Genomic DNA, 24,803 nt, shown 5'->3' with positions numbered 1-24,803 from the left:
ACTCCATACATAATACTACATACTAATATACTAAATACTACAAGGCTGACAGATTCACTGCAATCCGATAATCATCATCATCACGCGGGGCCCGCGCGGCCGGCGGGGATAGTTCAGCTGAAACGAGCTAAACTTTCCCCATTCATTTCCAATGAGAGCGAAAGGCCACTATGAATGTAATATACTTTTGTCCGGAGGTGGCGCTGTGGCGTTCATCCCCACTATGGATGTAATATACATTTGTCCATGAGTGGCGCTGTGGCCGCTTCTGCTCCACCCACCACATCCATCCTGAACTTCAGGTAACACAGCACAATTGCTTTTTCCGAGCGAGCGACGAGACGACGCGACAAAAACACGGTAAAACTACAGTAAAAATATATATTGTCTTTTGCATTTCAGGCTACAGAAAAATATTTTGTCTTTGAACTGTTCTGTTTAAATATTTAGTCTTTGAACTGTTCTGTATAGTGTTTAAATTGCTTTCATGTTTCTCTACGTGGGTTTGTCGCGCTATTGTTCGCTATTTTCCGACCCCGTATACCTATTATATGCATTAGCGACAATTATTCCGACAAATATAACGATAGCTCATAAGACGTGTGTTTTTTTTGTAAGTACAATGTTATAGTTGTTCATGGATAAGAACATATCATCTGTTAAATTAAACTCTTATGAGCTATTGTAAAGTGAACAAAGAAAGTCAACAAACAAACATGACTGTAGTTGTTGCGATACCATTTAAGTATGGATGATAGTTTATAGACATTGCTTTAGTCTGTAAATGTTCTTGGAAAAGCTCAAATATGACAACAATACATATATTTCATACATGTTGCTATCACATACTGTAACCTGTACTTGTATTCATGGTTTTGGATAATAATACATTATATTATTTCATTATTTCTGTCACTGTAGAGAAAAAATGAAGATTGTTTTTCCCCGGGCGAATCAGTGTGGTCTTCCGCAAGGGCCCACTGGGATTCCTGCTGCAGGATCCCACCGAGGAGGCCAGGCAAATTAAGGACAACCCGTCGAGGAGGGACAAGTCTCCTGTTGCACAGCAGGAGGTTGTAAGGCAAAACGCCCTTGCAGTGGTCCGTCAGAGAGGGGGAGATGCTTCAGACCAAACTGAAGTACTGGGCGAGTACATCCTGCAGTTTGGGAAGTACAAGGGGATGTCCTTCCGCTGGCTCCTGGAGAATGACATGGGATACACTGTGTATCTTATCCAAAGCCACCAGAGAGAGGAGGCTGCAGGAGTGCTGGTGGTTGACGGGCATAGCAAGGACAGCCTTCTGTCATTCCTTCGCTATGCCCTCAGCTTCAAGGAAATTAATACTCTTCTTGAGTATGAGTCCCTAAAAACATCTGTGCCCGCCCCAGCAGCAGAGGATGACCAGCTGGTTGGATTTGGTGCACGCGCCAGTAACACCTGGAGGGAGATTTGGGAGAGCAGGGATGATGGCTATGCAGCCTTCATCTTAAGAAGAAAGTGCGCGACGGGTACAAAAATGCACAAACTGCAACAGTACCTGCAGAAGCAGCAGCAGCAGCCCTCCACCTCTTCTACCATCGCCTCCACCTGTTCCACCACAACCTTTGCTGAGAGCACGGGTGAGTGTTTTTAAAGTTATACTGCATTGCATATGTATGCATTGGACCATTTCATTACTGTTGAATAACTATATTACCACTCTTTTCTTTATAGCTAAGGACGAAGACGAAGAGCTGGAGAAAGCCATGCTCAGCATCTCTCCGGATATACTCAGTATGTGCAGTTTATGGATATGTACATGTTAGGCTCTTTTACTTTCCTAGCCTTGTCTATGTGCTTTGTATAAAGTAAATCACTCAAGTTTCTATGTGTTTTGCAGGTGGATCTGCTCCACCAACATTAGAGCTGCTACGGTTTTCAGGTCCAGGGCTAAGTTCTTGAATAACGACCGACCTCAAAGGGCATTTTGTGATTGCATGTGTTCTCGTCACGTTCTACTTTTGTTCCTTTCATGTGTGTTCTACCTACAGTCCAAGTGACTGACTATGAATTGATACAGCCTACGAGAGGGTAAGTATAATTTGAATACATTCTTTTGAATGGATGAAATGGTGAATGATGTTTGCTCACTAATGCCGGAAGCATGTGTTTGCAGTGAGCCATTCTGCTTCTCCTGCTCTAGTTTAGGTTGGACTAGACCAGGGGTGCTCATTAAGTCGATCGCGAGCTACCGGTCGATCGCGGAGGTGGTACTGGTCGATCGCTGGTCGATCGCGGCGTGACATTAAAAAAATATCATCCCCGCATCAATGCCGTCACTTGATTGATATACAGGGCAGCCATTCAGATGACAACTGAATGTTGCCCTTCGGGCGACCAATCAAATCAAACAACGTCTCTAAGTGCAGCAGAACTTACGATGTCAGCCTATCATCCATCCCCATTACTTGATTGACATACAGGACAACCAGTCAGATGACAACTGAATTTTGACCTTTAGGTCACCGCTCATGCGTAAACAGCGATGCAAAGTGCTAAGCTAGTCGGCGAATTGCGTCAGATTTTAAGCCCTCGCTAAAGTTTATGGTCACTAAAATGAGTGAAGGAGCTGGACCAAGTAAAAAGGCAAAAACTGGACCAAGTAAAAAGGCAAAAAACATATCACTTCCATACGGAATGGGAGGTGGACTTTTTTTTCACAATGTCTTTTTCGAAGTGCGTTTGCCTCATATGCCATTCTACCATCGCAGTACCAAAGAAGGGAAATGTGGAGTAATGTGGAGGTAATTACAAAAAATGTTAATAGTTAATTATGTGTGTTTTGCAATATTGGCTCATTTGGTTATGTAAGGTACATCAACATACATTGTACGTACAAATAATCCTCAATACATTTGAAAATAAATAGATGTTTTGCATTTTTGTAGTGGGTAGATCATTTTGACTCGGTCATATTAAAAGTATCTCGCATCCTGAAAAAGTGTGAGCACCCCTGGACTAGACCATCACAAAAAAGGTCTATTTAATTCTTTAAAAAGCCAAACCAAGTAGTTGAAGTAGCAAATGGCAGTTTGATGTGAGTGACTCTACTAATACCCCTGAAACGCCAATATTTCGATCAATCAGTCTTTCATCGCGTTTTCTCCGGTTTTAGACACAGAACATGCACCGACTGGCCCAGATGCACCAGACGATGGTAAAGGCTTTAAGTGATGTTTGACCATTTCAATCCAAACTGATGTACACTCACGGTAAAATGCACCACCGCCTCTTTCCTTGTGTAGCACCAGCTGTGCTGCCTCCAAAGATTCCAGTGCCGGCATCAGAAGGGGCATTAGCTCAAATGGTATAGCGCTTGCTTAGCATGTGAGAGGTAGTGGGATCAATGCCCGCATTCTCCATAAACTCCTTTATTTTTTGTGATTAAATGTTCCCAAGTAGCGAACACTAATCCGGGCCCCAATCCCGATATCTAAGCCAAATACAGCCATAGGTATCACCCTAATCCCAGTCCTAACTTAAACCCAGTCCTAACTGCATTCTCCTGTCTAGCACCTTGTCTTGTCTTGTTGTGGGATCAATGCCCGCAGTCTCCTCTGAGTTCTTTGCCTTTTGTAGAAGAGATGTTGGGATTAGATCTACCCCTTAGCATCCGACAAAGACCCCAAACCAGGGGAATTACCTCAAATGGTAGTGCTTGCTTAGCATGCGAGAAGTAGCAGAATCGATACCCGCATTCTCCAAGGAATCCTTTGTATTTTGTAAAAGAGATGTTGGGATCGGAAATGAGTCCAGGATCAATCCATCAGCGTCAGACAATTACCCCAAACCTAATCCTGGCCATGTTCTGTAGACCAGTCTCTTGTCATGGCATAGTGACGAAACCCAGTCCGTGATTTATTGTTCCCAAGTAGCGCTTCAAGGTGACCCCAACCATTCCACCGAGGCCCAAGACAAATCCTATGTCCAGTCAAAACCTATCCAAATGTGAAGGTGAGAGCACCAAATCCGAGCCACTAGACCACCAGGGACTGCTTTAGGTCTGCACTCAGAAAGGCAGAGACTGTGTCGCTTCTCTTTGGCCTTCTCGGTGTTGAGGATGAGGGAGCAGAAGTCTTCTGGCATTCTGGACTTGACCACAGGAGGAGGTTAAAAGAGGTTGGTTTCACATTGAAGGGAAGGGTCCTTCTTCTCACCCTGGACCCTCAGATTAAATGTCTGATGCTGTACCAAATGAGCTACCCAGGCCAATGATAAATGAGGACATCTCAATGAAGACAAAATTAAGAAAAAATCTTCTGGCATACTGTACTTGTCCTTGCAGAGATGAAGAAGTCCCGGTTCCTAAATGTCCACCTCCAAGATGGACTGAGGTCTTAAACTGCCCACATGGACAAGCCAAATATCTTCTGGACAAAAAGAGTTCATGGTCAGACAAGACAAAGGTTGAGCCGGTCACCTGAATATGAAACTTTTGATCTGGGTGTCCGGGATTCAAGTCCCTGTTCAGGTGACCAGGTCTGAGGTCCACTTGCAAACGCCTCCTTTTCTTATAGTATGGGATGCGAAGCTGCGCCAGGCACACTTGGAATGAGCCTCGTGGCACCTTCCGCTGGCTCACAATGAACGGCCGTAACATCCTTTGCTCGCAATGTCTTTCAGGACAATAAAGCATTTCAGGGTAGTATGGCCGTAAGCTGCCAAGACACCAGAAAATATCTTTTTTGAAGGGGACGCAGGCCAAACTGGACTCCCGCTAAAAGGATGTTTCTTTCCAATAAGTGTCGAACAGCGCCCCCTGCTGTCAGGCAAGAGCAGAAACCATAAAAAGCTTACAGCACCTGGTATTCCCAGGTCGTTATATCTCGTTATATAATCGTTATATTTAGATTTATAGTAAACAATTTCATTGAAACATAAACATAAAGAGAATGTGTTTATAAATAGCCCCAAAGAAAAGAAAAAAATGTTGTCCACACAAGTCGGTTGGAGTTTCATTGATTGACCAATGAGAAGACAGGATACTTGCCATGTTAGATTTCCCGGAGCTAGCATTTGAAATTTCTGAAAAAGAACATACCAACGTAAATAAAAAAGTAGTAGCTTTTAAAATTAAAACAGACCTTTTCCGAAATCCAAGGAAATCCATCTGGAATAGGTGCAGATTCTGAAACTGTAAATCAGTAACTGTTACATTTGTTCACTTCCTGCTTTCCTAATATAGTTTTAATTTAATTTAATTTAATTTAATTTAATTTAATTTAATTTAATTTAATTTAATTTAATTTAATTTAATTTAATTTAATTTAATTTAATTTAATTTAATTTAATTTAATTTAATTTAATTTAATTTAATTTAATTTAATTTAATTTAATTGGTTCCTTTGAGCTTTACACGAATCAAAGATCCTCTCTATGATAGGAAAGTGTGCTGTTTTTGAGGACCTACTCCAAAAACACAAATCAAAGATACTCTCTATGGCAGGATGGTGTGCTGTTTTTGAGGACCCACTCCAAAAACACGAATCAAAGATCCTTTCTATGGCAGGATGGTGTGCTGTTTTTGAGGACCTACTCCAAAAACATGAGTCGAACATCCTTTCTATTTAATTTAATTTAATTTAATTTAATTTTTTGTCACATTCTGAAGTATGAGGTGATATGAGCATCCAATGCCATAATGGGTACCATAGTAAGTGTCAATATAGTGATATATATAGCACATCATGACTGGTTCAAGACTCTTCATCCTTGTATTTAGCAAACATCAACTGCTTGTATTGTTTCTTGAATTGGCTCATCCTTGTGCATTGTTTGAGGGTCTTACTCAATCCATGGAGGAGGTTTATGGTAAAATGTAGCATCCTAACACATCCTTTCAGGAGATGGGATACCAGGATATTTAACCCAAATTCTCAAAGACATTATTAATCTCAGAGGTGTCCAAAGTGTGGCCCTCTTTCTGGCCTTTTAAATGTGATTTTTGACACATTAGAGCCCTCCACATATGAAATAACAGCCTTATAGTCAGACAATGACAATGACTATTATGTGACAATGACTATTATTGTGTGAATGCTGAATTGCTGTCATGGTAGTCAGCCAGTTTCATCTATTTTTTGGTCGCTCCTCAATTTCTTCACCAATTCAAACAAAACCAACATCAAAATGTTCAGCTCACTTAGGACGTATTCAGGTTTTTCAAAAATATTCCCACATTTAGTGTAATGTTATATTTTCTGTGAACAAGTTCCCATTAGAAATGAATTGCCAATTTAAATGGGTAGGAGATTTATTTTTTTGTTTGTTTTTAATTTTTTAAATTTTATTTTATTTTTGTCACGTACCGAAGTACGAGGTGATATGACCATACACTGACATAATGGGTACCATAGTAACTGTCAATATAGTGATATGTATAGCACATCATATATTTATTAATACATGTGTATAACTTGTGACTTTTCGTGTACTTTCAGGGGACTTCTTGCCCTTCAGACATTCCAGAAATTGAAAACCCTGAGCGGCAAGCCCATTACAAACTCTTTGATTATATTTGTGGTGTCAGCACAGGTGAGCTGTCATCCTGTCCCACGGTGTTGTGTATGTATGTATGTTCTGGCACGGCTACTTTTTACATCTTCCCCATGTTTGGACTGCTCATAATGGGGCTTTATCCACACATAGCGGGGTATATTTTTTAAACCTCTCCGTTTAGGGAAAAAAATGATGTCCACACAATCTCCACGCGTAAAGCTATAACTGTATTGGGAACCACAGTCGTAAACATTCCAATCCTGTAGGCGGCAGTCGGTCCTAAAATTCTATCCAATCAGAATCATCCTCTGTCATCTGGTGACTCGTCACTTCCGCAAACATAAAACATGGCGGCACTTTTGTTCGTGTGGACTAACAAGGAGGCAGAATTACTTCTAAACTTTGTTTTAGAGTACAAAGTCAACAAGACGCAAGAAAATGTCGATTGTGAATCTTGCCAAAGCAAGTCGGCGTCGGAGCCTGCTACTCGGAGGAAGCATCGAACGTGAAATTGTTATTTAAGTGAAGACTGCCGACTTCAAAGTGTTTTTGTACTCTTTAAAGTGAAGCAATATGTGAGCTTTCAAATACAAGCAAGCAAAAAGCGCTGGAAAAATAGGCACAACCATCACAGTTCTGTGGTCATCCATATTGTTATACAGAAATAGAAAGACGTAGGAAGCTCACACGCCGCCATGTTGTGTAGCACAACTTGGCAGCTCAGCGTGCGCAGTGTATAGGCATATATAGGTAGTTTACAGCAGCACGGTAGGGTATTTTAATGCCTTATCGCCTCCAGAATGTCAGAAATCATGAGTGAACACGTCCAAAGTCGCAAACGAACATGATGGCAGACTCGCGGCGACAAAAACGTTTGGCGGTTTCTGATGTAAACACAGGTCGCGTGCTGTTTCTGATGTAAACACAGGTCGCGTGTGTGACGTCACAGCATTCGTTGTCGCATGTCGTGACGTTGGGAAATGTAAAACTCCGGTTTGGGCGTCCATACCCAAACACAGAATCGGATTTTTCTCCAATTCCACACTTTTTGGACGGAGGTTTTGAAAACTTTCGTTTTAAGGGTGGTGTAATCGTGGAAAAAGAACTTAGTTTGATGCGATGCCTGCCTACGTGTGTGGACAGTGCCTCAGGAACAGGTTTGGACACTATAAAAATGACCACCAGAGGGTGCTCCATGTTCAGCTTTGTGTTGCCATGACGCCACCTTATTGAATGACTCCATCCGCCAGATTGGTCTTTAATCACCAACACAATATTGTTGTTTATTCCTCATAGGTCCCTCAGATCTTAATGTGCCCATTTATGGAGGCTTGTTCAGTTCTCCCAGCGGGGATGCACACCAGCGACTGATAGATTTCTCTTTTCACGTCCACATTGCAGGCGCTATCCTGGGGTGTTTTCAAGCAGAATGTCATCGTTGGTATGGTGAAGATGGGATGGAGCCACGCGTTCTCAAGTCAGTGCTGCTCCTAATATTGAGGGTGGACATTGGGGTTAGTCAACTGGCGGCCCACACGCCAAGTACAGCCTGTGAATGATATCAGAGCGGCCCGTGAATGCCATGATGCCGGGTGGTATTTTTACGAGCCTAGTCCTGGTTTAAGTCCACCTTAGGCTGATACTATCATCTAATAATAGTGACGGTTGCAGCCCTCGGTTTTTGGGGCCCCCCATAACAATTTAGTGGAATATAGCCTTGTTGCAGGGTGATATCAAATTTGAACTTGAAGCCATTCACTGAGCCTGTTTGACTACATTAGTCTTGATGTCCTCATTTGGGCTGGGTTAAACAATTATTTCTGTAATCGATTAATCTAGAAAATAGTTTTTCGATGCATCGATTAATCCCTGAAAGTCCCTAATAAGTCCCTGAAAACATAAACCATAAACACAATAATAGTAGACATAATAAGGAAATACGTATAAGACATGAAATAACATGAATAGCATTTTCTAGACATGAAATAACATTTTCTCTTATGTCTACTATATTGGGTAATAGGAGTGTAAAGGTGACTATAGGGGTGTTATTTCATAACTAGAGCGCTTTAATGGTAAAAACTGGATCTAGAAGGTGGTAAACAGGTAATGCATGTTTTTAATTTTCCCTTACTATGTCTACTATATTGGGTAATAGGAGTATAAAGGTGACTATAGGGGTGTTATTTCATGTCGAGAGGGCTCTATTCATGTTCCAAAGTGTATTTAGAAGGTGGTAAACAAGTTTTCCGTCTTATTTGTTCTTATTATGTCTACTATATTGGGTAATAGGAGTGTAAAGGTAGCTATAGGGGTGTTATTTCATACCTAGAGGGCTCTAATCATGTTAAAAAGTGTATTTAAAAGGTTGTAAACAAGTTTTCCGTCTTACATGCTGTTATTATGTCTACTATATTGGGTAATTGGAGTGTAAAGGGAGCTATAGGGGTGTTGTATCCTGTGTAGAGGGCTCTAATCATGTTAAAAAGTGTATTTAGAAGTTTGTAAACAAGTTTTCCATCTTATTTTCCCTTATTATGGCTACTATATTGGGTAATAAGAGTGTAAAGGTGACTATAGGGGTGTTATTTCATATCTAGAGGGCTCTAATCATGGTAAAAAGTGGATCTAGAAGGTGGTAAACAGGTAATGCATGTCTCATTTTCCCTTGCTATGTCTACTATATTGGGTAAAAGGAGTATAAAGGTGACTATAGGGGTGAGTGAATCCAGAGTACACAAAAATAAAGCTCTACATATTGGCCTTGCATGCTCACTAGGATATCATCTTCTTGGCCCTTAGGTGGCAGCAGTGAGCACCGTCGTGAACAGGGGCACACCACTGAAGGCCTACATGTTCAGAAACTACAACCTGCTGCCAGGGGTACGCTCCCACTACCTGGGGGGCTGCCAACACCGGCTCTGGGTATTTCCAGGAATTCCCCTTGGGGAGTGACCTCCATCAGGTAGGTGAGAAGAGACCAATCGTGCTGAAGCGGTCTAAAGTGCCATTTTCAGCCCCATCAAAATATAATAATCCTTCTATTTGCTTTGGCCCGTTTCTTAAGCCAGTGTTGCGTTTGACTGTCAATTAAGTAATTTATCAAATGTTCTCGATGTTGAGGGACTGTCTTGCCTGGCATGTCTCTTCAACATTGCATGGAAGTCGGGAACAGTACCTTTGGATTGGCAGACCGGGGTGGTTGGTTCCCCCTTTAGGGTTACCGGAGGGTGTGTTCCAACTATAGGGGGATCACACTCCTCAGCCTCCCCGGGAAAGTCTATTCCGTACAACCGTTGGTCGAACCTTTGCTACAAGAGGTCCAATGCAGTTTTCGTCCTGGTAATGGAACACTGGACCACCTCTACACCCTCACAAGGGTGCTTGAGGGTGCATGGGAGTTTTCCCAACCGGTCTACATGTGCTTTGTGGACGTGGAAAAGCATCTTTGGGGGGTGCTCCGGGAGTACGGGATTGGTGGCGCGCTACTACGTGCTATCCGGTCCTTGTACAAACGAGGCAGGAGCCTGGTTCGCATTACCGGTAGTAAGTCCAGCCTGTTTCCGGTAAACGTTGGCCTCCGCCTTTGTCACAGATTCTGTTCACAATTTTCATGGACAGAATTTCAAGGCGCAGCCAAGGTGTTGAGGGAGTCCGGTTCGGGGGCCTTAGAATCTCATCTCTGCTATTTGCAGAGGATGTGGTTCTTATGGCCTCTTCGGGCTGTGACCTTCAGCGTTTACTGGGACGGTTTGCATCTGAGTGTGAAGCGTCTGGGATGAGACTCAGTACCTCCAAATCAGAGGCCATGGTTCTCAGTCGGAAAAGGGTGGCATGCTCCCTCCGGGTTGGGAATGAGGTCCTGTCCCAGGTGGAGGAGTTTAAGTATCTCAGGGTCTTGTTCACAAGTGAGGGAAGGTGTGAGCGTGAGGTCGACAGACGGATCGGCGCAGCCTCGGCAATAATTCAGTCGCTATACCGAACCGTCGTGGTGAAAAGAGAGCTTCCGGGATCTGGGAGGGGCTCAGAGTAGAGCCGCTTCTCCTTCACATCGAGAGGAGTCAGTTGAGATGACTCGGGTATCTGGTACGGATGCCTCCCAGACGCCTCCCTGGTGAGGTGTTCCGGGCATGCCCAACCGGGAAAAGGCCCCGGGGCAGACCTAGGACACGCTGGAGGGATTATGTCATCTGGCCTGGGAACGCCTTTGTGTCGTCCCGGTGGAGCTGGAGGAGGTGGCCGGGGAAGTCTGGGCTTTGCTACTGAGACTGCTGCCCCGCAATCTGGAACCTGATAAGCGGAGGAAAATGGATGGATGTTTCAAGAAATTCACATTTGTGTGCTGTTTTTGAGGACCTACTCCAAAAACACGAATCAAAGATCCTCTCTATGATAGGAAAGTGTGCTGTTTTTGAGGACCTACTCCAAAAACACAAATCAAAGATCCTCTCTATGACGGGAAGGTGTGCTGTTTTTGAGGACCCACTCCAAAAACACAAATCAAAGATCCTTTCTATGGCAGGATGGTGTGCTGTTTTTGAGGACCTACTCCAAAAACACGAGTCGAACATCCTTTCTATGACAGGAATGTGTGCTGTTTTTGAGGAACTACTCAAAAAACAGGAGTCAAAGATCCTCAGCATGACAGGAAGGTGTGCTGTTTTTGAGGACCTTCTCCAAAAACACGAGTCAAAGATCATCTCTATGACAGGAAGGTGTGCTGTTTTTGAGGACCTACTCCAAAAATATGAGTCAAAGATCATCTATATGCCAGGATGGTGTGCTGTTTTTGAAATTCATATTTTGTATCCATGCTGCAGTATTACAGTCCAGAATCATTTTGATGCAATGCAGGAAAGCTGTATTAATGGGCTTTTTCACCGATATTGCAAAGCTGAGATGAACTATTTACAGTATAAGTTGTTAGCACATCTACAGTACATGTATTGCTGTATGAAACAAAGTGGCAAAAGTTGCATCTTTTCATTTGTCGCTATGTAGCCCGCGCTGGAGGGAAAAGGTTTTGAACACCCCTGTGCTGAAGCTTGTGTTCGATTCATGCATTTATGAAAACTAGACAAGATGCAAAAGAATATGAACGGTAGCACTTTGCATGACACGCAGGAGGCATTTCCTGTTTCCTTTTGCCGGAGGAGACGCACTTAAATCCATCCCTGCTGAGCAAGCTATGCATCAGCCGTTATAACAAACCACCGATTCCGCTACATGAGCGATCAATACCTAATGCTCCCTTTTTACTCTCTGAGTAAACACTCAGAAAACTACACGAGTGAGACGTCTTAGTAAATGCACCTTTGTGAGCACACATGAAGGTGTGTGTGTGTGCTCGGGGTGTGTATTGGCAAGAATCTGGCGATACGATACGTATCACGATACTAGGCTCACGATACTAGGCTCACGATACGATACATCACGATACTGTTAACAAGACAATATTTTTTTTGTTTTTCTTGTAGTTAAAACTGAATGACACCAGCAATATGTACTTACTAACCACATTTTATTCCATTAGAACAGTATGTTATGCTGTATCACAAACTTTCCTCTGTAAAAACTAAAGTGTAACACTTGGATAAATAAAGCTTTAACATTCACCTTTAAATTTACAAAAAAAACATTAAAAACAAATAAATTAAATGATAAATACTCAAAAAAATTAAATTAAATGATAAATACTCCAAAAACACGAGTCAGAGATCATCTATATGACAAGGTGTGCTGCTTTTGAGGACCTACTCCAAAAACACGAGTCAAAGGTCATCTATATGGCAAGAAGGTGTGCTGTTTTTGAGGACCTACTCCAAAAACACGAGTCAAAGATCATCTATATGACAGGATGGTGTGCAGTTTTTGAGGACCTACTCCAAAAACACAAGTCAAAGATCATCTATTTAACAGGAAGGTGTGCTGTTTTTGAGGACCTACTCCAAAAACATGAGTCAAGGATCATCTATATGACAGGAAGATGTGCTGCTTTTGAGGACCTACTCCAAAAATACGAGTTGAACATCCTTTCTATGACAGGAAAGTGTGCTGTTTTTGAGGAACTACTCAAAAAACAGGAGTCGGAGATCCTCTGTATGACAGGAAGGTGTGCTGTTTTTGAAGACATACTCCCAAAACACGAAGATCATCTCGATGCCAGGAAGGTGTGCTGTTTTTGAGGACCTACTCCAAAAACACAAATCAAAGATCATCTAAATGACAGGATGGTGTGCTGCTTTTGAGGACCTACTCCCAAAACACGAGTCGAAGATCCTCTCTATGACAGGGTGGTGTGCTGTTTTTGAGGAACTACTCAAAAAACAGGAGTCGGAGATCCTCTGTATGACAGGAAGGTGTGCTGTTTTTGAAGACATACTCCCAAAACACGAAGATCATCTCGATGCCAGGAAGGTGTGCTGTTTTTGAGGACCTACTCCAAAAACACAAATCAAAGATCATCTAAATGACAGGATGGTGTGCTGCTTTTGAGGACCTACTCCCAAAACACGAGTCGAAGATCCTCTCTATGACAGGGTGGTGTGCTGTTTTTCAGGACCTACTTCAAAAACACTAGTCAAATTTCTTCTATATGACGGGATGGTGTGCTGTTTTTGAGGACCTACTCCCAAAGCTCGAGTCAAAGATTATCTCTATATGACAGGATGGTGTGCTGTTTTTGAGGACCTACTCCAAAAACACAAAGATCATCTATATGACAGGAAGATATGCTGTTTCCAAGGATTCATGGCAAAAACGTCAGTCAAAGACATGACAGGAGAGTTCCACGGATTTTAAGACTTATTGGTAAGAAAAAAATGCTAGTCAGAGATCCTCTATTTGACAGCAGATGTCTTCGGTTTGTAGGCTCTGCCCCAAAGTCAAACTGAACTCCCCACGGTTGGAACTTAACTTCACTCGCCATCTCGTCATGTCGGACAACCCAAAAGGACATTAAGTCAACTTTCCGAAACATGGAGTCTCGGTGTAGAATTCGTAAGACGGAATTAGCGGTTCCGTCATGGTTGATATGGTGGGTAAAGCCGTTAGCACTCGGACTGTGATATGAATGACAACAAGGATGGATCGAGAAACAGAGTGGCCCGGATGCTATTCGTCGCTATATCAACCCCCCTCCCCTCTCCTAGTGTTGTTCCCCTTCCTATCCCGTCCCCCCCTCGTCTCACTGCCTAGTATGTTGAATATGTATGGACGGATTATTGCACAATTTCACTTGTACTTCTTTATAAGTGACAAGAATAAAGGCAGTCTCATGCCTGTGTGACATACGGTCATCTCACTCTTTTCCACCCACGCAGTTTTCCACTCCCTGGAAGTTTTCCAGAATAATAAATCCCCCAAACAATCCCCCCATTTGTTTGCCCCAAAGGCTTGCAGTGCTATGCGGCTAATGCGTGACAGAATGTCTCAAGAAAGTACACATTGTTTGCTGCCATGTGGGGGATGTGTACAGTCTGTATGTATGTGTATACATAGACGTACACATGTAGTTTGCGCACACCTGGAGGTAAGTGAGTCGAAGATTCTCCATATGACGGGAATCGGTGCTGTTTTTGAGGACCTACTCCAAAAATACGAATCAAAGATCCTCTCTATTACAGGAAGGTGTGCTGTTTTTGAGGACCTACTCCAAAAACACGAGTCGAAGATCCTCCATATGACAGGAATGTGTTCTGTTTTTGAGCACCTACTCCAAAAACACAAGTCAAAGATCCTCTATATGACAGGAATGTGTGCTGTTTTTGAGGACCTACTCCAAAAACACGAGTTGAACATCCTCCATATGACAGGAATGTGTTCTGTTTTTGAGGACCTACTCCAAAAACACAAGTCGAAGATCCTCTATATGACAGGAATGTGTGCTGTTTTTGAAGACCTACTCCCAAAACATGAGTCAAAGATCCTCTGTATTCGTCGCTATATCCCCCCTCCCCTTGTTTTTGAGGACCTACTCCAAAAACACGAGTTGAAGATCCTCCATATGACAGGAATGTGTTCTATTTTTGAGGACCTACTCCAAAAACACAAGTCGAAGATCCTCTATATGACAGGAATGTGTGCTGTTTTTGAGGACCTACTCCCAAAACATAAGTCAAAGATCCTCTGTATGACAGGGAAGTGTGCTGTTTTTGAGGACCTACTCCAAACACACGAGTCAAAGATCCTTTCTATGTGACAGGAATGTGTTCTGTTTTTGAGGACCTACTTCAAAAACACAAGTCGAACATCCTCTTTGTGACAGGAAAGTGTGCTGTTTATGAGGACCTACCCCAAAAACACGAGTCGAAGATCCTCTATGTGAAAGGAGAGTTTGCTGCTTTTGAGGACCTACTCCAAAAACACAAGTCGAAGATCCTCCATATGACAGGAATGCGTTCTGTTTTTGAGGACCTACTCCAAAAACACAAGTCGAAGATCCTCTATATGACAGGAATGTGTGCTGTTTTTGAGGACCTACTCCCAAAACATAAGTCAAAGATCCTCTGTATGACAGGGAAGTGTGCTGTTTTTGAGGACCTACTCCAAACACACGAGTCAAAGATCCTCTATTTGACAGGAATGTGTTCTGTTTTTGAGGACCTACTTCAAAAACACAAGTCGAACATCCTCTTTGTGACAGGAAAGCGTGCTGTTTTTGAGGACCTACCCCAAAAACACGAGTCGAAGATCCTCTATGTGAAAGGAGAGTGTGCTGCTTTTGAGGACCTACTCCAAAAACACAAGTCGAAGATCCTCTATATGACAGGAATGTGTGCTGCTTTTGAGGACCTACTCCCAAAACACATGTCAAAGATCCTCTATATGACAGGAATGTGTGCTGTTTTTGAGGACCTACTCCCAAAACATAAGTCAAAGATCCTCTGTATGACAGGGAAGTGTGCTGTTTTTGAGGACCTACTCCAAACACACGAGTCAAAGATCCTCTATTTGACAGGAATGTGTTCTGTTTTTGAGGACCTACTTCAAAAACACAAGTCGAACATCCTCTTTGTGACAGGAAAGCGTGCTGTTTTTGAGGACGTACCCCAAAAACACGAGTCGAAGATCCTCTATGTGAAAGGAAAGTGTGCTGTTTTTGAGGACCTACTCCAAAAACACGAGTTGACGATCCTCTGCATGAAAGGAAAGTGTGCTATTTTTGAGGACATACTTTGAAAACACAAGTCAAACATCCTCTCTATGACAGGAGAGTGCTTTTTTTGAAGACCTACACCTGGAGGTAAGAATGCCTGTAAGAAATATGGATTTGACCAAGTATACCTGTTGATTAGTCCTCATGAAATAGGACATTGCTACTAACACATCACTACTATGAGTAGGACATATGGAAGGGAGAAGTATAGATCAGAGGGAGCCAACTGCTGTGGCCCAGCAAGGTGCACCGTATTGGGCACACGTTCCATGCTGTGTCGCCATGGAGGTCTCTGGCAGACTCCAGAGTCAACCCACTCACGTACGCATGAGGAGAACATGCAAACTCCACAAAGAGATGCCCAAGCGGAGAATCGAACCCAGAGTAGAGCAACAACAGCTCTGTTTTTTTATCTACGTCCTACTGAGGTAGAACAAGGGCATGGAGGGAGGAAGGGTATGCATGCTCCACTGTCAATCATCCCTTTGCTAAACGACGCAGGCGTGGATGACTTCAGGCGTTTGACAATGCGTGGAGCGACGAGGAGGGGCCTTGTTGCCATGGTGTCCCGGGGTCCATGGGAGCGGAATGGGGGCGCGGTCCTGTAGCCGCCACCCTTTTAGTGAGTTAGTGAGAATTTGTCAGTGCTAGAGAGAGCAAGAATGGCTGTGGACTCATTTTCAGTGGATAGTAAGTCAAGCTCGGCACGGTGGTCTAGGGGTTAGCGCGCAGACCTCACAGCTAGGAGACCAGGGTTCAATCCCACCCTCTCTGTGTGGAGTTTGCATGTTCTCCCCGTGCATGCGTGGGTTTTCTCCGGGTACTCCGGTTTCCTCCCACATTCCAAAAACATGCTAGGTTAATTGGCGACTCCAAATTGTCCATAGGTATGAATGTGAGTGTGAATGGTTGTTTGTCTATATGTGCCCTGTGATTGGCTGGCGACCAGTCCAGGGTGTACCCCGCCTTACGCCCGAAGACAGCTGGGATAGGCTCCAGCACCCCCCGCGACCCTCGTGAGGAAAAGCGGTAGAAAATGAATGAATGAATGAGTAAGTCAAGCTCTACCCTGACTACTCTTAACTTATATGCAAGAATCATGTCGGAAAATGGCCCAGTTTGATGATGTCATAATTCCCTCATATCAACCCGGAGAAAACCCACGCACGAGGAGAACATGCAAACTCCACACAGAGATGGCCAAGGGTGGAATTGAACTCGGGTCTCCTAGCTGTGAGGTCTGCATGCTCACCACTCGATCAACGCGCAGCCCCAAATAATGGTCATGTAGCCCTAATAATAATAATAATAATAACAGCAATAATAAATGAGACATTCCCAATTAGTATGTGTTGGTATTAATATGCAAGCATGTCTTCTGCCTCTCTGCTTTCTTGCTTGCAGCTGGGAAATTAGAATGAAATTGCCCAGGAGATGAATCAACAGACGATGGAAAATGAAAACAATGTTTAGGAAGCCACTGATTAAAACTGTCATGGTTTAATCCTAATTAATCACAACGGTGTAATTGTGCTGGAGAAGGTGTTCGTTGTTGCTGAATTGCGCCCTCTTGTGGTGTTGTGAGGGGTAAGGAATTGTGTGCGGCAAATGCGGGCTACATTTATGGTAATGGTTATGGTTTTATTTCATTTGAACATGTATCAGATTACAATTGAATGCATCCCATAATCAGTTCCCAGTTCCACATGTCCAAAAGGAGTTTGAAGAAGCAAAGCTTATTAAATCCTACCCCTCCATCTGGTACTTTTACAATCCCTAACTGTTACATTTGTTCACTTCCTGCTTTCATAATATAGTTTTTTATTTTATTTATTTATTTATTGTCACGTACCAAAGTACGAGGTGATATGACCATACAATGACATAATGGGTACCATAGTAACTGTCAAAATAGTAACTGATGTAACTATAGTAACTGATGTGAGATGACGTTTCTTTCCCTGCCTGAGGCGTCTCAATCCCGATGAGTCCTGCCTGGGAGATCATTTGAACCTTGCCTTGACCTTTAGGGGTAGATCCAAAGAAATGGCGGAAAGGGCCAATTTACCATGAAGACCTATGACCTGGAAGTCCTAAGCGGCGCCGCTTCCAACACTGACAACCTCTTCATCCTTTCCACTAGCCGAGGTGCCTTGGCAGCGTCAGCCATGACATTTAGCTCTTTTTCTCCCAAACATAACACATGTGCTCTTCTTTTATGAAAGGAATGAGCATCTCAGCAGGTCTCCTTAGGTATTTGGAACTTGTGAATAGGGACTTGTGAGCGCCGGCTTGATGGACAACATAGCCAGAGGCCGAGTGGAATGACTCTGGCTGGGATTTGAATAGCGCACCACATTTACGTGTCACACAAGCCCATCTCATTCATCATGGCTTTGATTTTATTGATGCCTAAGGGAGGGGTATTTGTGCATAATGTCCAATCGAGGTGTGTGGCATTGCGTGCTTTGTTCTATGGTACTCTGGAAGCCTAGAAATGTAGCTTTTTGATTGAAGAAGTCCTGTCAATGCTAACGTGCTACATGTTGACACAGAATTGAGTTGCACCACATTGTTGGGAGTGTGGCGTGATCCCGTCTCAAGCATCACTTACACACATACACAATTTCTGATCAATCCATGTCAATTTCAGATGTAATAAAATAATGCTCAGATTTAAGCCCTGCCCATTTCTGGTTAAACCACACACTTCCTGTTTATGCCCCGCTCACTCTGAGTATTATACAGATAATTTACATGGGACAACAGGGCTGTCAATCGATTAAAATTAAAAATTAAATTAAAATAAATAAAATTAAAAATCACATTTTATCCGTAGTTAACTCAGGATTAATTGCATTTAATCACACACAGAAATATGTTTTTATGTATAATAAGTAGGGGAAATATTTTTCATTCATTCATTTTCTACGGCTTTTCCTTATGAGGGTCGCGGGGGTGCTGGAGCCTATCCCAGCTGTCTTCGGGCAAGAGTCGGGGTACACCCTGGACTGGTGCCCAGCCAATCACGGATCCCATATCGACAACATTTGTACCTATGGACAATTTGGAGTCGCCCGAAGTCAGCTGGGATAGGCTCCAGCATAGCCCTGCATCCCTAATGAAGATAAGCAGTATAGAAAATGCATTCTTTGCATCTGTTGTTCTTTTCATTCATTCATTTTCTACCGCTTATCCTCACGAGGGTCGCTGGGGTGCTGGAGCCTATCCCAGCTGTCTTCGGGCAAGAGTCGGCGTACACCCTGGACTGGTGCCCAGCCAATCACGGAGCCCATATCGACAACATTTGTACCTATGGACAATTTGGAGTCGCCCGAAGTCAGCTGAGATAGGCTCCAGCATAGCCTTGTGTCCCTAATGAGGATAAGCGGCATAGAAAATGCATTCTTTGCATTTGTTGTTCTTTTCATTCATTCATTCATTCATTCATTTTCTACCACTTATCCTCACGAGGGTTGTGGGGGTGCTGGAGCCTATCCCAGCTGTCTTTGGGTGAGAGGCGGGGTACACCCTGGACTGGTGGCCAGCCAATCACAGGGCACATATCGACAAAATTCATACTTATGGACAATTTGGAGTCGCCGAAGTCAGCTAGGATAGGCTCCAGCATAGCCCTGCATCCCTAATGAAGATAAGCAGCATAGAAAATGCATTCTTTGCATCTGTTGTTCTTTTCATTCATTCATTTTCTACCGCTTATCCTCACGAGGGTCGCTGGGGTGCTGGAGCCTATCCCAGCTGTCTTCGGGCAAGAGTCGGCGTACACCCTGGACTGGTGCCCAGCCAATCACGGAGCCCATATCGACAACATTTGTACCTATGGACAATTTGGAGTCGCCCGAAGTCAGCTGAGATAGGCTCCAGCATAGCCTTGTGTCCCTAATGAGGATAAGCGGCATAGAAAATGCATTCTTTGCATTTGTTGTTCTTTTCATTCATTCATTCATTCATTTTCTACCACTTATCCTCACGAGGGTCGTGGGGGTGCTGGAGCCTATCCCAGCTGTCTTTGGGTGAGAGGCGGGGTACACCCTGGACTGGTGGCCAGCCAATCACAGGGCACATATCGACAAAATTCATACTTATGGACAATTTGGAGTCGCCGAAGTCAGCTAGGATAGGCTCCAGCATAGCCCTGCATCCCTAATGAAGATAAGCAGCATAGAAAATGCATTCTTTGCATCTGTTGTTCTTTTCATTCATTCATTTTCTACCGCTTATCCTCACGAGGGTCGCTGGGGTGCTGGAGCCTATCCCAGTTGTCTTTGGGCGAGAGGCGGGGTACACCCTGGACTGGTGGCCAGCCAATCACCGAGCCCATATCGACAAAATTGGTACCTATGGACAATTTGGAGTCGCCCAAAGTCAGCTGGGATAGGCTCCAGCATAGCTCCGCGTCCCTAATGAGGATAAGCGGCATAGAAAATGCATTCTTTGCATTTGTTGTTCTTTTCATTCATTCATTCATTCATTAATTTTCTACCGCTTATCCTCACGAGGGTCGCGGGGGTGCTGGAGCCTATCCCAGCTGTATTGGGGTGAGAGGCGGGGTACACCCTGGACTGGTGGCCAGCCAATCACAGGGCACATATAGACAAACAACCATTCACACTCGCATTCATACCTATGGACAATTTGGAGTCGCTAATTAACCTAGCATGTTTTTTTGGAATGTGGGAGGAAACCGGAGTACCCGGAGAAAACCCACGCATGCACGGGGAGAACATGCAAACTGAGGGTGGAATTGAACCCCAGTCTCCGAGCTGTGAGGTCTATGCGCTAACCACTCAACCGCCGTGCAGCCCCAAAAATGACATTTTATCCGTAGTTAACTCAGGATTAATTGCATTTAATCACACATAAATATGTTCTTATCTATAATAAGTAGGGGAAATATTTTTGTGGTAAAAAATGTGCAACTACAACAATAATAACCCAATATAGTAGATATAATAAAAGAAAATAAGACATAAATAAATGTGTGTGTGTTGTTATGAATGTGTTATGTTGAGGGGCGGACAGGAAGTGACGTTGGGGGTTCAGCCCACCCCCATGCTTGCTCCACATGCATGCATGGCCCATATGCTGTGGGACAGATAATGATTGAACATCAAAACCGTAGGAAGAAACTTGCAATTAAACACCCCAGTCCCACAAACAATCTCTCATCCACCACTCCTGGGACACTCGGAGGGGCCCCACCACTCCTAGCCCCCCAGCCTGGCCTCTTTAATGAGGACTGGCCCCTGTGTGTTTGATCCTGCTGCCATCTCTGCACCCCCGCAAGGCTCATGCCTATTCATTAACTACCCCCCCGCCCCCCACATCGCCTGGGGTCTGGGGGTATGGATCCAAAGCATAAGCACTCCTGGGCGCTTGTACGATATCAAAGTGGCGCTGACAGGAAGTGTGACCAAAGGCAGAAAGAAGCAGAAGAAAACAATTTCACTGAGTCTGCCGCCACATTGATCTCATTAAAAATGTCTCCTATCCACTCTGAAAACCTTCACATGCCCATGAAACCATCTTGTGTGCAGAACGGGGGGCTGCTCATTAACAACCCCACAGCGCTGGCCATCCACGAGTGCAAGTGTGTATGGCCAACCACGCCCCTGGAGTGTGTGGTCTCGCTGGGTACGGGGCGCTTGGAATCTACTCGCTCCACTAGCTCCACCTACACCAGCCTCAACACGAAAATCAACAACATCATCAGCAGCGCCACTGACACGGAAGGTACTGCTACGGGGGGGGGGGGGGGCTTCTCATTCACAACCTGTGTCCCTCCTTAGGAATCATCATTCAGAAATTTAATATTGTGGTAGCTTGAGCATAAAACTGTTTACCACTCTCTGAATGCACCTTTAACATTAGAGCACCCTAGACATGACATAGTACCCCTATAGTCACCTTTACATTCCTATTACCCAATAGAGTAGACATAGTAAGAGAAAATAAAACACAAAACTGTTTACCACCTCCTAAATAGACGTTTTAACATTATTAGAGCACTCTAGACATGAAATAACACCCCTATAGTCACCTTTACACTCCTATTACTCAATATAGTAGACATAATAGGAGATACAAAACCTGTTTTAACACCTTCTAAATAGACTTTTTAACATTATTAGAGCCCCAAAGGCATGACATAACACCCCTAATGTCACCTTTACACACCTATTACACAATATAGTAGACATAATAGTGGAAAATAAGACATACAAAACCTTTTTATCACCTTCTAAATAGATTTTTTTTACATTATTAGAGCACCAAAGACATGGCATAACATCCCAATAGTCGCCTTTATTCTCCTATAACACAATGTAGTAGACATAGTAAGAGAAAACAAACAAAATCTGCTTACCACCTTCTAAATGGACTTTTTAATGTTACTTGAGCACTCTAGACATGAAATAACACCCCTATAGTCCCTTTTACATTCCTAATACCCAATATAGCAGACATAATAAGAGAAAACAAGACACAGAAAATCAGTTTAACACCTTCTAAATGGACTACGTTAAAAAGCCATAGCATTTCAGTATGTGGAATCAAACTATGGAATGGATTGAGTAAGGAAATCAAACAATGCACAACGATGAGCCAATTGAAGAAACAATACAAGCAGTTGATGTTTGCTAAATACAAGGATGAAGAGTCTTGAACCAGTCATGATGTGCTATATATATCACTATATTGACACTTACTATGGTACCCATTATGGCATTGGATGCTCATATCACCGAGTACTTTGGTACGAGGTGCATTATTAAAAAAAACAAACAAAAAAAACCTTAAACTGTATTATGGAAAGCAGGAAGTGAACAAATGTAACAGTTAGTGATTGTAAAAGTACCAGATGGAGGGGTAGGATTTAATAAGCTTTGCTTCTTCCTACTCCTTTTGGACATGTGGAACTGGGAACTGATTATGGGATGCACTCAATTGTAATCTGATGCATGTTCAAATGAAATAAAACCATTACCATTACCATTACCATTACCATTACCAAATGTTATTAAAGCCCTCTAAACATGACATAACATCCCTATAGTCACATTTACACTCCTATTACACAAGAAAACAAGAAACAAGAATCTGTTTACAACCTTCTAAATTGACTTTTTAATGTTATTAGAGGGCGGCACGGTGGTCTAGGGGTTAGCGCACAGACCTCACAGCTAGGAGACCAGGGTTCAATTCCACCCTCGGGCATCTCTGTGTGTAGTTTGCATGTTCTCCCCGTGCATGCGTGGGTTTTCTCCGGGTACTCCGGTTTCCTCCCACATTCCAAAAACATGCTAGGTTAATTAGCGACTCCAAATTGTCCATAGGTATGAATGTGAGTGTGAATGGTTGTTTGTCTATATGTGCCCTGTGATTGGCTGGCGACCAGTCTAGGGTGTACCCCGCCTTACGCCCGAAGACAGCTGGGATAGGCTCCAGCACCCCCCGCGACCCTCGTGAGGAAAAAGCGGTAGAAAATGAATGAATGAATGTTATTAGAGCCCTCTAGACATGAAATAACACCCCTACAGTCCCTTTTACACTCCTATTACCCAATATAGTAGACATAAAAAGAGAAAACAAGACACAGAAAATCTGTTTAACACCTTCTAAATAGACTTTTTTAACATCATTAGAGCCTCCAGACATGACATAACACCACTATAGTCACCTTTACATTCCTATTCCTCAATATGGTAGACATACTATTAGAAATTAAGACATACAAAGCCTGTTTACCACCTTCTAAATAGACTTTTTAACATCATTAGAGCTCTCTGGACATGACATAACACCCCTATAGTCACCTTCACACTCCTATTCCTCAATATGGTAGACAAAATATGAGAAAATAAGACATACAAAACCTGTTTATCACCTTCGAAATATACTTATTAACATTAGAGCCCTCTAGACATGACATAACACCCCTATAGTCACCATTACTTACACTCCTATTACACAATATAGTAGTAGACACAATAAGAAAGAATAAGACACAAAAAAACAGTTTACCACCTTCTAATTGGACATTTTAACAATATAAGCGCCCTCTAGCCCTCTATTTTAAGAAAGAAACGCAATATAACCCCCCTCCTCTCCTGCTGCAGAAGTCCACGCCATGCTGGACGGCTTCCTGCCCGCCGACACGTACTTCCGCTTCAACCCCTATGTGAGCGAAGACATCTCCATTGACGACAACCGGCAGGAGAAGCTGAGCCTTCTGCTGACCCACGGCGTCCGCTACCTGGAGAGGAACGAGGACAAACTGAGGAAGGCAGACGGCATCCTCACCAGAGAGAAAGGCTCGGGCCAGAGGCTGGCGGAGTGGATCAGGAGCAGGGTGGACTCGTACGGCTCCTTCGAGCTCTAAACGGCGTGCCAAGCACCTCGGGTAGCTCTCGACGACATCGAAAGCAACGTTTTATTCAAATAATACTCAGACTAATTCTAAGTCTAACAAGAAAACTAAAACCAAAAATCAACAACATTCATTTTCTACCGCTTATCCTCACGAGGGTCGTGCTGGAGCCTATCCCAGCTTCGTGCGAGAGGCGGGGTACACCCTGGACTGGTCGCCAGCCAATCACAGGGCACAGATAGACAAACAACCATTCACACTCACATTCATACCTATGGACAATTTGGAGTGGCCAATTAACCTAGCATGTTTTTGGAATGTGGGAGGAAACCGGAGTACCTGGAGAAAACCCACGCATGCACGGGGAGAACATGCAAACTCCACACAGAGATGGCCGAGGGTGGAATCGAACCCTGGTCCTCCTAGCTGTGAGGTCTGTGCGCTAACCACTCGACCACCATGCCGCCGAAATCAACAACATCAAAAACAAAAAACATCAGCAGTATTTTACACAAATACAGTGAAAACATTAAGAGAGAATATCCTCCTTTTAGGGGCGGCACGGCGGTCTGGTGGTTAGTGCGCAGACCTCACAGCTAGGAGACCAGGGTTCGGTCCCCGCCCTCGGCCATCTCTGTGTGGAGTTTGCATGTTCTCCCCGTGCATGCGTGGGTTTTCTCCGGGTACTCCGGTTTCCTCCCACATTCCAAAAACAT

At 43.6% G+C, this 24,803-nt stretch overlaps 1 protein-coding gene across 6 annotated transcripts; it reads left to right on the top strand.

The window, feature by feature from the left end:
• Nucleotides 1-240: 240 nt before the first annotated feature.
• On the top strand, nucleotides 241-24,067 carry LOC131138761 (uncharacterized). Of its 6 annotated transcripts, XM_058087971.1 has the most exons (11): nucleotides 241-360; nucleotides 922-1,620; nucleotides 1,715-1,774; nucleotides 1,881-1,922; nucleotides 2,032-2,071; nucleotides 3,156-3,197; nucleotides 6,481-6,574; nucleotides 7,940-8,015; nucleotides 9,341-9,503; nucleotides 21,254-21,449; nucleotides 23,837-24,046. In XM_058087971.1, exons 2-11 carry the CDS (start codon nucleotides 1,182-1,184, stop codon nucleotides 23,900-23,902), a joined length of 1,218 nt encoding a protein of 405 aa, XP_057943954.1. In that variant the 5' UTR covers nucleotides 241-360; nucleotides 922-1,181; the 3' UTR covers nucleotides 23,903-24,046. The 6 variants fall into 6 exon arrangements, with proteins under 6 accessions (XP_057943954.1, XP_057943956.1, XP_057943955.1 ...); XM_058087973.1 differs by lacking the exon at nucleotides 21,254-21,449 and having other exon boundaries at nucleotides 23,837-24,067; XM_058087972.1 differs by lacking the exon at nucleotides 3,156-3,197.
• Nucleotides 24,068-24,803: the final 736 nt, after the last annotated feature.

Source organism: Doryrhamphus excisus, chromosome 11 (assembly GCF_030265055.1).
Source record: "Doryrhamphus excisus isolate RoL2022-K1 chromosome 11, RoL_Dexc_1.0, whole genome shotgun sequence".
NCBI lineage: Eukaryota > Metazoa > Chordata > Actinopteri > Syngnathiformes > Syngnathidae > Doryrhamphus > Doryrhamphus excisus.
The sequence above is the reverse complement of the archived record's forward strand: the minus strand, read 5'-3'. Positions and strand labels throughout refer to the sequence as shown.

Bases quoted from the DNA above. Each gene is read 5' to 3' on its own strand.
- LOC131138761 (XM_058087971.1), top strand. From the start codon at position 1,182: ATGTCCTTCCGCTGGCTCCTGGAGAATGACATGGGATACACTGTGTAT. The intron at 3,198-6,480 runs GTAAAGGCTTTA...GTGTACTTTCAG, and splicing joins CCCAGATGCACCAGACGATG to GGGACTTCTTGCCCTTCAGA. The intron at 9,504-21,253 runs GTAGGTGAGAAG...TCTTGTGTGCAG, and splicing joins TGGGGAGTGACCTCCATCAG to AACGGGGGGCTGCTCATTAA.